General features: G+C 41.2%; 1 protein-coding gene across 16 annotated transcripts in view; it reads right to left on the reverse strand.

Moving 5' to 3' along the window:
- Positions 1 to 3154: 3154 nt before the first annotated feature.
- Positions 3155 to 14421, reverse strand: part of PRRC2C (proline rich coiled-coil 2C) — a 125597-nt gene continuing 114330 nt past the window's right edge. For 12 of the 16 annotated variants that reach the window (XM_054038393.1, XM_054038390.1, XM_054038389.1 and 9 more), the window contains 4 exons: positions 13291 to 13394; positions 9095 to 9221; positions 7831 to 8067; positions 3155 to 5003 (listed from right to left, as the gene is read on the reverse strand). In XM_054038393.1, the coding sequence (XP_053894368.1) occupies positions 4743 to 5003; positions 7831 to 8067; positions 9095 to 9221; positions 13291 to 13394 (729 nt within the window). In that variant the 3' untranslated portion in view covers positions 3155 to 4742. The remainder of the gene's footprint in view (positions 5004 to 7830; positions 8068 to 9094; positions 9222 to 13290; positions 13395 to 14421) is intronic. The other 4 variants (XM_054038397.1, XM_054038396.1, XM_054038395.1 and 1 more) reach the window with 1 other exon arrangement.

The following is a 14421-nucleotide window of genomic DNA, read 5'->3' on the forward strand; positions in this document are numbered from 1 at the left end:
CTCTCAACACCCTGATGAGGTAGAACAGTGCTGTTATCCCCTTTTGAAAGCCAGGGACTGAGGCAGATGGACCCCAAGGCCTGGATCCTCAAAGGTATTTCAGCACCTAACGCTCAACAGGAGAGTTAGGGACCTAACTACCTCTGAGGGCCTGGGCCTTAGTGACTTACCCAGCAAGAGGCACTGTGGCCTACTGCTGGTGCTGCGACCCACAGGAAGCCTGTTGTCTAACCAGGAATTGAATCTTTGTCTCCCCAATTCCACACAAGTGTCCTAACCATAATGTGATCCTTCCTTACTCTAGAAGACTTGAACTTGCTGTATGTCAGTGCTGCTCAGATTCAAAGGCCACACCCTGTCGCCAGGAGCCACCCAGTTACCATTGCTAAGCTCACACAGTTAGATTTACGGCCGTACTTGGGGGACTCTTCCCTAGATCTGGTTTCTGAATCTCTAGCCTGACAAACCCCAGCTCCTGCAATGTGAACACATCTCGAGGTCTATCACTGTGCAGGAGCAATAAGTGCTTTGTTCAGCAAGGGTGCCTACGCAACAGCAACCAGCAGAGTAAATGTATAGCAAACAGGCAAACCTGCAAGGGGAGAGATCTGCAATGTCAACAGGCCTCCACTTCGCAGGGCTGCTTCGCACTACTATTCACTACCCATCAGCGTCTCCCTGATTGGCCATCTTATTGCAACCGGGTGCTGTGGAAATGGACGGCTATTGCTGTAATCAGTGGGTAAGGCCACCACTTCTAGCAGAGGCAATTCTTCAGGCTGGCCTGGCTGCTGCTGCGGAGGGGCAGCTTTAGCCACAAGTGAGCTGTGTTCAAAGGTCAGAACATTTGGTTATGGGTCTGCTCAGGCCTGTGGCCCCTTTTAAAAGCCAAAACACTTTTAAAAAGGAGATACGGCTCATCTGGACCTTGCCACGGAGAACCACCTGTGTCACTGAGCAATGGCGGTGGGTGAAATTTTCAAAAGCACCTAAGTGACTTTGGAGGCTAAGGCTATATGATAGACTACTGCCAGCACATCTGTCAGTCAGGGACACGAGCAGATGTGATCCCTGACCAACATCATTGTGCCAGCAGCAGAAGCTGCTAGCATAGACCCAGTTATATCAGCATAGCTTTTACCGGGATAGCTTGTTTCACTCCTGGGGGATGGTGGCGGTGGTTTTACTATTAAGCTGCAAAACAAAGCATCCACACTAGCCATACTTTGTCAGTTTAAGACCCTGGTATAATAAAGCGCTCCTCATGTAGACGTAGCTGAAGTCAGAAGCAGGCTCACAAATCACGTGGGTGCTTTTGAAAATTTAATCCTCTAGCTTGATCTATACTCAAAAAGTTTTGCAGCCATAGCTGTGCCCATTACAATGGGGAAGAGGGAGAAATTCACACCCATCTGTTAAATCACACCACTGTTAAATCAATCACACTCCTATCTGTTAAAGCTATGCCCGCAAATGCCCTAGTGTAGACTGTTATATTGACAAAAAAGTCCCTTTGCCAGCATAGGTTTTTTTGTTTTGGAAAATCTCTTTGCCCATATAAGCTGCGCTTCCACAAGCAGGGTTTGCGGGTATAACTGCACTGGGCAAACCCTTTTGTACGGAGACAATACCTTTGGTCTCCTATGGAATTTGCCATGACAGTATTTTTAATTTGATAGTTTGTGACCACGGTTGCATGCAAGCCCCATGGCTGAACAGGACATACCCACTTGCATATGTTTGAAAGGCATAACTAGCAGGAGGAAGAGATGTATAAACTAGTACACCACTCTTCTTTTTGTCTGCTGGTTATTGCATCTTTAGTGTCCTCAGTCCCTTTTGCTGTAGGTCTATTGAACTGCTGGTTCTTCTTGTCAGTTACATGCCCCACTGGAAGTGCTCTGCATATGCTAACCTTCTCCCGGCTTCTACTTTAACTCTTTCCAAGCCATGGCCTTCAGTCTGGTTCCTTTTGGGTACAGGGAAGACCAATCCTTCCATACACTTTCCTCCAGTACCTCAACATGGCGTAACAGAACAGGCCATCAACTTCTGCAAAAGCAGCTGCTGGAATCTGGCTATTGGCTTATTTCTTAATTCTGCAGTTTGGTCACATTCTTTGGAGGCGAATGTGATAAATCAATACATTTCCAGGTAATTATGAAGCAAGAGCACACTCTAGTGGCCAGTTAAAGAACATACACGTATGTTTAATTTACTATCATTTTAGGGATGCTTATGCTCAAATAAATTTGTTAGTCTCTAAGGTGCCACAAGTACTCCTGTTCTTTTTAATTACCTTGTGTTTCAGATGCCAGCTGCATTGGAGGGAAGGATGTTGCAACTTGCAGGGTTAAAGGGGTTGAACATCTCGGCAGTCAGACACCATGCTGAAGATGACACTAGAAACACTAAGAATGATCAAAGCTTCTGGGTTTAAAAGTGAATATTTGCTTTATACTCCTAACAAGGGCTTCCAAAGATGTCAGCTAATGGCACATTTTCATGCATTTAAGGTAGATTGTGTAGTGGTGAACTGGCTGCCGGAATTTAGAAAACCTTCATATTACAGCAGTTTGGGGAAATGAAACAAGTAATGTAGTTGGAATTTTTGTACTTCTTTTACTACTCTGGAACACGTGTTTATATTGTGACCCTCTCCTGCTTGACCTGGCAAATCATGATCTTGTGTTTAATGGTCTGTCACTATGAATGACTGTGGTATCTGAACGACCAGAATTGTCGTTAAACAGGCTATGACCTGATCCCTATGGGAGTCAAAGGAATTCTCGCCTCCTATTTTACTCCATGAAGTGCACAATTGCCCAGAAGCATTATGGGAGGTTTATTTCATGCTCTTAAGCATCAGATATTGGCCAGTGCTGGAGGCAAGATACATGAAATGATAAACTAAGTCTGATCGGGTATGGCTAAGCTATGTCCCATTAGCTCTTCACTCGAGGATTAACAGGAGAGAAATGGACTGTGAGGGAGGCAAGCCTTGTTGTCCATATATAAGCTGTTTAAGAAATTCAACTGCTATAAATTTTCTTCCTAAACCATAACGTATGCCATTCATACAGCAAAAGTGATACCTCACACATTCTTTTTTGCCTGTAAGCATGTAGACTAATGGATTATAAAACTACCAGGATATTTTATTTAGAGAATACTTTATTAGTTTCTGTAATCAAACCCATGTAAATAAGACCTTACATATTTAATACAGTGTATTACCCCTGTACAAATGGAAAAAAAATTAAGTTGAACATTTCTAGACCAATATGGCTGTTAATTTCTGTACAATGCCAACTCACAGTACAAGTGGGATACTTTTTTCCAAAGTTGACATCACAGCTAAAGTTTCCAAAAATTCAAATTATATATATATTTATATAAAAAGATAACCAATAGCGATTCACTAGGCATCAATAGCAGCAACAGCCTTTCCAGCTTCTGCAGTCATCTGAACAAAATTATACACATTAGACTTTCAGCATACTTCCTTCCAAAAAGTAAAAAAACAAAAAATCCCAGAAAAAAACAGCAAATTCTGTTACTGATGTGGTACCTGGTGCCTTTTATTAGCTTCTCAATCATTGTCTGGAAGAAAACATTATTAAAAACAGCTCTGGTATAGCACAGTCACTACTACATATCATAAGCAGGTACAGGATATCTTACATTCACAGAAGTATCATACAGTACTGTCCTACAGCTATAATAATAGAGGATACAATTAAAAAGGCATTATTTGACTTGATTTCTACTTTCCAGCACACAGTGGGCAAGGAGGTGGTGCGATGCAGTTCTGACATAAGAATGCACCTTTTTAGATAAGGTTCTCTTTACTCTGATAGTTTCTCTTTAATCTAGCAGCACAGTTCTAAGTGCTCATTGCTCTATACAGACAAAAGCTGGAAACTGGTTAAAGACTACTGGATTCATACAAGGATAGCCAAACAGAAGTGAACAGAACTCATTTGACTATTAATGCAACTAGGCTTTTAAATCCAAGGGGTGAATGTTTGAGGGGGTATGGGTGTAGAGTAGAGTGTGTGCCAAGCGACACTTGACTGTCGTGAGCTAAATACATCATCATATCAAACAAAAGCAACAGCAGTCAAACACTGCCTTTTTAGGGAAATTTGACACAATGTCAATGTCACTAATTGTGTTCTATTACTTTAGATGCCATGTGGTGAAGGATAAGCTACTCTAGGTGACTTGCCAATTATATTCCCATTTCTTTATTGCAAAACAGCAGCCTCTCAAGTCACTAAAGAAGTAAAAACAACACACCTTACTCTGTCCAGCACTGTCTGTCTTCAGACTGCATGATTGGAGAGAGACAGCTTATAAAAGATGAAATAGCAGCTGAAGAACAGCAGAGCATGAATAAGAATATTCATCCTCCCAGCTCTTCAGCCACCTTCTCCCCTGCTGTGCTATTTCCCATTATGTATCTGGATGGCATACAGATGTACATGTCAATATACCCACATACACTCTACCAAAGGCAGACATCATGCTATGTTAGAGAAGCTGCAAGCCCAAAGAGACTGCGAGCTTTATTGGACCTGCAGCTGTTTATGTCTGTCAATGCCAGTAGCGTCTATCTCCCTTTATACTGTTTGGAGCCATGAAGGGATAGAAGACTATTGTTTTGCCCTTCGGGCTACGGGTTCACACTGCTGTCATATCTCACCCCACCCTGCCCCCCAGCTTCATAGAAACACAGTCTAAGATTTTGTTTCTTCTGTCTTGATTGCCTGAGGTTTGATTGGTCCAGTTCTAACAGGTTTTGTGGTGGCAGCAGGCGCAGGGGTGGGCTTTTCCTCCACTTTGTCCTGGCAGACCCCTGAGGAATCCGTCATTGCCTCAGCAGGTTTGCTTCCACTTTCGTCCACTTTTTGAGCTTTGCCTCCTGTTGGTTTGCTCGGTTGTTGCTGCTCAGAAAAAAACCTGTGTGTGGACTGAAGAACCTCTGCTCTCTGTTTCGCCTTAAAAAAGGGAAAACAACACATTTACTGATAGACCGTTAAGATAAAGGTATTTATTTCTTGTAGCGGTTACATTTTAAAAAGTTTCATGACCAATTAAATCGATCAGGATTTCCCCAAAGGGCAACATCTTGCTATGCTTTTAGTTTCTTCCCCAGGCACTCCTGGGCTTGAAAATGCCTCTCAATATAAAAATAAGTGTAGTGGTATGCCCAATCTTCCCTTGCCTTTCCTGCAGCTATTTCTAAACACCTTTTCCATATTGGAAACATTTTGCTGACCTGGATCCCACTAAGTCCAAGATCTATTTTTAGGGAATGTTTAGAAACGCTGAAAATTGCAAAAAATCTTCAATTATAAATAAGTGTTAGACATCTCAACAACATGCAAGCCCTTAATGTAAGTGCTCCTAGTACATGCCCCCCCCCAGCCTTGTCTGACGCTGGGAACTTTGACATTGTCACCCAGTTGCTCTAGTACTATTGTGACTGTCAGTACTAACAAGGGTTGTACAAGTGCAGACCAGCTTTTTGTCATTGCATCTTCTAGACTTGTTCTGAGCAGGGTTACGTGACAGCGGCAAAATGTTGGCAACTGGCCAACACCAACCATTCCACTGTCACTAGAGCAACAGTGGGAGAATTTCAGAAAGTCTACAGTGCCAATACAGCCATAATGTCCTGATTTAAATTCTCCCCACACCTGAAGATCTCCCACCACTCCCCTCACAATACACAGAAGCTGTTGCCTAGGTTGGGTTAATTACGGTTTCTCTCAGGCTATATATACACTCTACAGCTTAAGTCAGTATAAGCTATGTTGCTCCCGGGTGTGAATAAGCCACCATCTTGAGCGACATTAAATTACACTGGCTTACTGTGGACAGCAGGAGAGCTTCTTCCAACCGACACAGCTACCACTGCTCGTGGGGGCTGGAGTAATTAAGTCAATGCGAGAGCTCTCTGCCATTGGCTTAGAGAGTCTGCACTAGCAGCGCTACAGCGATAGCCTCAGGTACTGCCATTTTCCCAGGCTTGCAAGGTATGTAATTTAAGCCACTTGGTTACACGGTGCAAACTGCAACTTTACCCTCGCTCCTTTCTCTGTAAGGAATAGCACTATGCCGACTAACGCATGATTCTATAACCCTTATTCACACTGAGCAGCACTCATACAAATGCCCACTAAAGTCAAGGGACTGCTCATGTAAGTGCTACTCAACTCCAGTAGGAGTTGCACTCCTCAGGCCCTCTGCAAGCAAGTCCACTGTACAACACAAAAGTAATATGCTATCAGGAATGCTATGCATTTATAAGCAGGACCCCAAAGCACTCTGAACATGAATTAAGCATCAATACTCCTGTGGATAGGTATTCTATTGATTTTACAGATGGGGTAGAGACAGATTGCCTTCCCTCCGTATAAGAATGGGAAAACAACCCAAGAATCCCAGCCCCCAGTCTACTCTACTGTAATGACTAACCAACTTTTCATGCAAGTAATGCAACCAACATTAATATTTATTACTGATGGACCAACGGACTGTGGAAATAGTTGCATTTTAAATGAAGCAGCATGGGGACTTAAAACTCCTCTGTGCAGATTTGTTTGATAGCTAAATCAGGATGTCTGAATGCTTTAATCACAAGTGACAAGGAATGACAGCAATGAATGTGAAATAATCATTTAAAGAATGTATATGGGGAGGTAGAGAAAAACAAGACTATGTAAGATTTATGTTTGCTGTCTTTTGAGGGCAAACTCAGATGTGACTGGCCTAATTTAGGATCAAATTTTATAGACGGATTAAGGACTAGTCAATTCTGGATAACATTAAGCCTAATTTGTTAGAATTTTGGACTAGCTGTAGCCCTATATAGGTAATTACTTACAAACTAAAAATATCTACAATTTAAGTGAAGGACAGTGAAAGTAACATCTCCCCAAAAGCCTTTTTTTTTTTTTTTTTTTTTTTTTTTTTTTAAAAAGCTTGTTACATTACTTCTACACCCAGACACTGGAAATGGCAACACAACTGAAGAGTTCCTTTAGATGAAGTGCTATCCCCATGGGTAACTGATTCTGCAGAATACATGCAGATGTGTAAAGTGTATTATAATCTTATGGTGTCCCCACACAGACTCCCTGTGCCATTGCATCTGCTTCAGGAAATATCTTGCCTCATCATGAAGGGTCCCAAAGTGCTTAACAAATTTTTATATATGTTGATTCACATCATCTACTACTGAAATGCAGTCACCTCTTGGGTGGAATATGCCAGCTGTTGAAACAGTTTATAACAGGAACTGAGAAATAGGGAAAATATAATTCGGCCACATTACCAAAATTGGAAGTTGGCCAGTACACTTGGGGCTCATCTGGCTACACTCCCCTCCTCCCCCCCGCCAAAAAAAAACAAAACAAAAAACAAAACAAAGGTTATAAGAGACTTTGACTGACCACTAATAGTCAGGACCTTGGGTTTTACATCTCATTCAAAAGATGCAGTCTCCTGATTATGAATGAAGCCTAAACCTCAGATTTCCCTCAAGAATGATAATTGTTTCATGGAGCCATTGGTCACAAAACCACCTGAGAATGGAAGCCTGCTGCCAATCACTATAGTTGCAATTCTTTAATAAAAAAAATTAAAAGGGGTGTGTGTGGGGGGGTAGTTTTAGTTTTTAGTCTCTACTAAGACATAAGGCCTGGATAAAGTGGTTAAGGGTCCAGAGGCATCGTAAGACATGGTTCATAGACACATTTTTGCCCTATGAGCTGTCAAGACTGAACTGGTGTTAACAGCACTGCTGTTCAAAATACTAACCTTTATGTCTTGTTCAGCCTTCATCGTAGCCTGGGCCTGATTGCCTCTGACTCCAGATAGTGATACACAAGGACCTCTGGCCACATGCTGTAAACGAGGGTGGCTCATAAGGCCTGTGGTCAGCTGAGGTGGCATCTGACTAGCCAGTGCCATTGGCGGCCTCTGAACAGGCGCTGGGAAGGTGTTAGTATGTGGGGCTCTTACCAATGGAGGGATCAGGTTAGGCTGAGAGAGAATCTAAGTGGGGGAAAAACAACAACAACAACAAAAAACATTTAGCCATTAGAAAATTGCCAACTAGATCATATGTTGGCTTCTCCTTAGAGGGGGAAAAACATGCCTACTCTGCCATTAAACTAATGTCAAGAAAGTAGGGGGATTTTTTTCTGTTAAGACAGGCCATGCTTGGACTCTAGGAAAAATAGAACCCCCAAAATGATGCTGTTGTGCTTAAAGTGCCCTAACAACTCAAAATTCTACATAAAAAAGTGGGGGACCCCCCCCGCAAATTAAGGCATGTTACCCTAGCAAGGCAGCACCTAAGGCATCACTAGTGAGAAATTTCTCCCTGCACCTGGCAGCATTTAGTGAACCCTTCAATCAAAAAAACCAGACAGAGATCCTTAAGTCAAACATTCTGAAACCAAACAGACGAATCCCAAAGAGTCCTTATCCACAGCATATATCATTCTCTCTCTAGTGGCTCAATGACATCCAGTTATAATCTGGAACAGTTACCTTTTTTAGGTGTTCACTGGAATTTTTTTAAAAATAAATCATACTTTGGAACACTTCAGAACTGCATCTCAGACAAACGACTAGGAATCTGCTTAAGTTTTTAGAATCTTAAATATGCACTGGGACCCTTCGGAGATACTAAGTCCCCCCCCACTCCCCTATAGTAGTGTGTATAGAAATGAAGTTGTCTGGAGCTGTGTGGGGAAGCCTGCAAGGCACCTACCTGTACTAGAACTACTCAACCTAATGCTATTAAGTGCCTCACTTGCAGATGCGCCGATGTCCCTGAAAATTAAAATGCACGAAACACCAGAAACCCTGCATTAACTAGCAAGGTTAACAACAAGTTTGCATTTAACTTGAATTCAGTTGCTTGATGCACAACATTCTTTATTAAATGTAGGGCTTATACTTTTAACCCATCAAAATAGAAACAGTGCCCACAGGTGAGTAGAGTTATAAAGTCACAGGATTAACTGAGGTATAGAAAAGCAAGTTTGCTTTCAGGAAGCCATCAGTTTCCCACCTGGGGTGCGAATTGTGCAGGAAATGGCTGTGTCATTCTCACAGCAGCAGCTGCTGACTGAAACTGCTTCTGGTAGACAATGCTGTTCATTTTATTGGACTGGTTGTTAGGACTTGTAGAAGCGGCCCTTGAAAAGAAACCAACACCAATTAGAATCAAGACATTGCTATCATCACAAGGATGCTTTTGTAATTAGCACCTCCCAGCTGAAGTCTGAGCTCAAAGGAAAACTAGCATCAGATATTCCCTAGCAACTATCATTAGGATCCTCAAGGCAAATGAAGTCAGAACGGTAGCAAGTTAATATGGCAATCCAAAGGGGAAACAGTTGGGAGTCAGAATTACTGAACAGAATGAGCAACAGAACACAGAAGGAAAGTAAATGTTTTGGTCACAGACTTTACCTGGGGCCCCCACTATAAACTATCTCAGACTCAGTAAGCAAGACTGTTTGCTGTGTGTGGCCAGGTCCTCCCCCCCCCCCTTTTTTTTTTGCCCATTCCACTCCCTTTGTATTGTCTGATTCAGATCCTAAGCTTCTCAGCACTGGGGCCTGTGACATGCACCACATACACATGCAGGCAGTTGATGCTCCCTAATTGTTTCCATTCTGACCTTTTCTCTTGCTCATAGCTTTCTGAAACTTTTGTTTTCAGGCTGAAGTTCTCCAGGTGTGGGATGAATTTTTTTAGTTTTTGTGAGAAGAAAAACCATGTCTCTCCATTACCATTTTTTCTGTAACATTTTGAACAGCCAAGCCGAAACAGATGAAGTTTGAAAGTTGATTTTTTGACAATGCAACAGCCTTCACCGAGGAATAGTGCATGGCCTCGGTCATGAGGAAATGGGGTTTGATTTGCTTTAAATATTATGTATTAAACATGTGCAATATATTTTTGTTAAGATTGCTACATGAGCACTGATGCAGAGCGTGTGCGTGTGCACAGCTAAACTAAGTCACCCGAATTGTTTTATTAGTTTAAGTCAGTTTATTCCTACAATTTTCAACCTGAACAAGTTTAAATTATTACAACACCGTGGCTCTCTGGGGTCTTCCAGCCCATCTGCCCGCTGGCCCAATGAAGATGAGTGGGCCCGAGGCCTCCATCAATATACCTTGGATTCTACTAAGGTGTCCAAGAGAAGGGATCTCTGCAGTAGTCCATAAAGTGCATGGGACAGGGCATTTCAGTAATTTCTCAAATATTTCCTGATTTTACACATTAACTGCCTTTTCTTTGCAACCCATCAGAATATTGGTGTCATGAAGACAGATGCTCCAGATGCTTATTTTCTCCCTCCTCACCCCATCAAAATCTTCTTGCAATGAAAAATTGGAATTTCCATTCAAAATCTGTATTAAACACTGAAGTAGTACAATTCAAGGGATATTGTCAACTCGAGTAGTCCATTTTCTAACTACAGAAGGTACAAAATTCAGTCCAATTACCATAGTGGAAAGAAGCTACTCACAAATTTAGATGGCTTAGAAAACTGTGTAGCTAGTATTTTCTCCTTTGTTTAAAGCAACTAGTTTCCATCTTGCTGTAAAGACCTTAAGCTAAGCAGGGAACTGAAAATCCCTTGAGAGTCTCTCCCCTCATCCCTATCAGGAAAGTTTCAGGAAATAATATTAAAAGGCCGCTCGATCAGAAACTGGAATTATTCAATAAAAATCAGAAATGTCAAAATTAAAGTTGCACTTCAATGCTGAAGGCTTAAATGTTTTTAATTTAGTAGGCAAATGCTCAAACATAGTACTGTATACATTTTCCCCATGAATCTTAGGATACACATGAACTATTAAATCAATAATTGTATAAGAAAAAAGATTACTAACATGATGCTGAACATTATACTCTTAAACTTGTAAGAAAAAAATATGGTAGTACTGTATTTAATACAATATAATTGAAGACCATCAAACGCACACACACAAGGGGGAAGAGCAAGTGTGTGCATATGCACTTAGCTTTGGCATTTCCCAATTGAGTACGTAATTATGAAATAATATACATACATTTATAGGTCCAATCCTATAGTCTTGATGCAGCCAAAACTCCCAAGCCTCTCAATGGGAGTTTTGTCTGCTTCAGAACTGTCACATGAGTAAGGATAGACAATTACAAAGATACAGGCAATGAATCAGTACTGTAATCACAATTTTTTTTATTTCTGAATAAAAACAAATTACCTTGTGTTACACACAAAAAAACAAGAAAGCAGAAATGCTCTTCGCACAAAACCCTAAAACATTCCCAGACAACTGATTCTGTACATAAGCATCTTAACACAATTATTGTAATCTAATAGAATATTAAGCTTCAGTGACTGAAACCAAGCAGGGATTTTGGAAGTGAAGAATAGAATATATATGGCAGGTTAATTACCTGCCCACTAAATTTCAGCTATCTTGATGTCAACAAGCTATGTACCAACATGTGTGGATGCATTCAGAACCTCTATAGCCACAATATTATACAACAAACAAAAAAACTTTGGGATGATTTGAGACTATTTAAAAAAAAATCCAAGTAGTTAGATATTAAGGGCACATTGAGACTAAGTGGGCTCCATTCAGAACCAGACTTTTGCCCTTACAGGCCATACATTCAGCAAAGACCTAGGTAGTAGCACATGCCTGCGTCAACACTAGTGACATTAGGTTTTACAAATGCTTGGGACTAAGATATACTTATTTCCAGGACACAATCAGAATATGTCAATACAAAAATGCTTTGAGGTTGTTCATCAATTGACATAACATTGGGGATCCACCTGAGCTCCTACATTGCATTAAGGGGGAAAACCACAGTCAAGTAAAATGGAACAACTAAAAGAAATATAACCTCCTGTTAAATAAACGCACAAAACACTGAGGGCTGATACAGGTGAGATGTCCACATTGTGCAAAAGTGAATCTGAATTACAATTCATTTGTAGTCTTCTTGTATGTTTACATTCCTCTGAAATCTTCAGAACTTGCTAGCTCTATTTCTGCATTGTTTTTTAAAACATTTTAGTGCCTGCAATTCATTGCCGCCTCAGTTTCTGAAAATACACCCTTCTCCTTACTCCAGATGCAGTCAGTCTGAGTTACAATACAATCTATTTCAGGCCCAGTAACTGGAAAAAAAAAACCTTTCCAGAACCAAAACCTCTTCCTCTCCTGGAAGTGTAATGGAGAGGTACAGTCTGAAGTCATTACAATCTTCATCCCCTGCATGTTGGAGTGGAAAATCCTACTGGTTCTTAGTAATTTCCAAATTTTCACATACCAGAAGATTAGTATGAAATAAAGAGGGTCCTCTCCTTTTGCTACTTTTGAAATCTCTGGCCTGATGTAATACCAATTCATGTAAGATTTCTTAAATTCAGTTGTTCAGATGGACAATAAAAAACCCACAAAGTACTTCAGATTTTTCATTAACTCCTAGTAGCCAGATAGTTACAGTATGCCCTGTTTTCTAGCTTTTTCTATTAAAGGCTTTCCCCTCAAATAGCATTGTGAGCAGTCTCAAAAAGCTGTGTACCAGCAACATAAATCTCAACTTTATAAAATTTTCCTGCAAAATCTGCTACACTTTTTCCTACATCAGCCAAATAAACTTGCAAGCCAGTCTACATACTAATTTCAGAGTTTAAGAACAGTTTGTAAATCCTGCACTGAAGTGAAAGACTCCATCAGAGTTGCTGTCATTATGTTTACTTTCTAAGGCGTGGGGTTTTAAGAAGGGCTTTAGTTTATGCCCTAGTAATGATGACAACCTTCAGTGCAGGTAAGAGAGTTCTACCCTTAAATTGAATAGATTCTAAAACCTATCCCAGTGCCATCCCAAAGTCTTTTCTGTCACTAATGTGTGTCTTTTCGCCACTATGCTCCCAGGAATCACTTCTAAAAACTGTTCAGCGTCATTTCAATTTCATTCACAAATAAAAAAAATAATCTTCATGTTTCAGGGCAGTACCCTTCTGGCATAACTGTTAGCAGACCTGATGACATACTGTAATGCTGTACTAAGATTGTTGAGTGTTTAAGCATTATCACTTTGAAGTATTCATAGTCTTCACCCTCCCCCATTAACATTCATCTCTTTCCAAGAATTGATTGGTCGTGCAGGAGCAAACAGCTAGTTACAATACTTAATATAGAATTGATTTTATATGAAATTCTGAGCTTAAAAAGGCTCATTTACCGGAAAGGACTGGAGGTTGGAGTGGTACTTCTACCAGTAACTGGTGGAGTTCCTGGTTTAACATCAATGCTGCTTCCAAAGGCCTTAAGATCCATTTCTGACATCTGGAGAAAAATTATTAACAGCAGTTTAGCCCAAATGCATCACTTGTGGTTTAACACAAGTGCATCACTTATAAGGACAATCACAAATGGCCCATTCTATCCAGGCTGCTATTACGATGGGGGGAAAAAAATAGTTGCTTGCAACCGAAGAACATCCAAGCACACAGCTGTCCTTCCCTGCATGCAATTACTCCTCATGACAGGGAAAGAGGTTACTCACCCTGTGCAATAACTGTAGTTTGAGATGTGTCTCTCTATCGAAGCTCCAACTTTAGGTAAGCATGTGCCCTACGTGTCTCCGATTAGAGATTTTTATTAGCAGTGTCCATTCAGCCTGTGCACGTGCTACGATTTCCTCAAGCCCCATGCTGAGGCTATATCAGGCTGTACAGGTGACCCGCCCTCAGTTCCTTCTCCATTGCTGAGTCTCAGAAGGAAACTTTGAAGCAGAGGGAAAGGAGGATGGGTAATGGCACACCCAGAGGGGGACACATCTCAAAAAAGAGGTTACTCACTCTGTGCAGTAACTGTTATAAGTAGTGTCCCTATGAGTGCTCCACTTCAGGTGGAGCAGTAGCCCCATCAAGAGTGGGAGGCTTCAGAGTTGAGTCAATTACAGAAGAAAGAAATGCATTGCTAACTACTGCATCAGATCTGGAGGCATCGATTAAAGCAGAGTGTCTGGAGAAGGTATGTACCTAAGACCATGTAGCAGCTCTGCAGACTTTAGCAACTGGGACATTTGACATCTTGTTGAGTGAGCTGACACACCAACAGGAGATTGAGATGCTCACAGCAGTGTAACAGGTTGTAATGTACCCAGAAATCCATTTTGAAAACATTTGGGTAGAAAGAGCAGAGCCTTTTGATCTGTTTGCAAACTAAACCAACAGTTAGTGGAGTTACTAAATGGTTTAGTCCTATGTACATAGAAGGATAACACTCATCTGACATCTAGAGTATGGAGCACAGTCTCCACACTGGACTTGTGAGGTTTCTGAAAGAACACTACCAGGTAAATGATCTG

The sequence above is a fragment of the Malaclemys terrapin genome, chromosome 8 (assembly GCF_027887155.1).
Source record: "Malaclemys terrapin pileata isolate rMalTer1 chromosome 8, rMalTer1.hap1, whole genome shotgun sequence".
Taxonomy (NCBI): domain Eukaryota; kingdom Metazoa; phylum Chordata; order Testudines; family Emydidae; genus Malaclemys; species Malaclemys terrapin.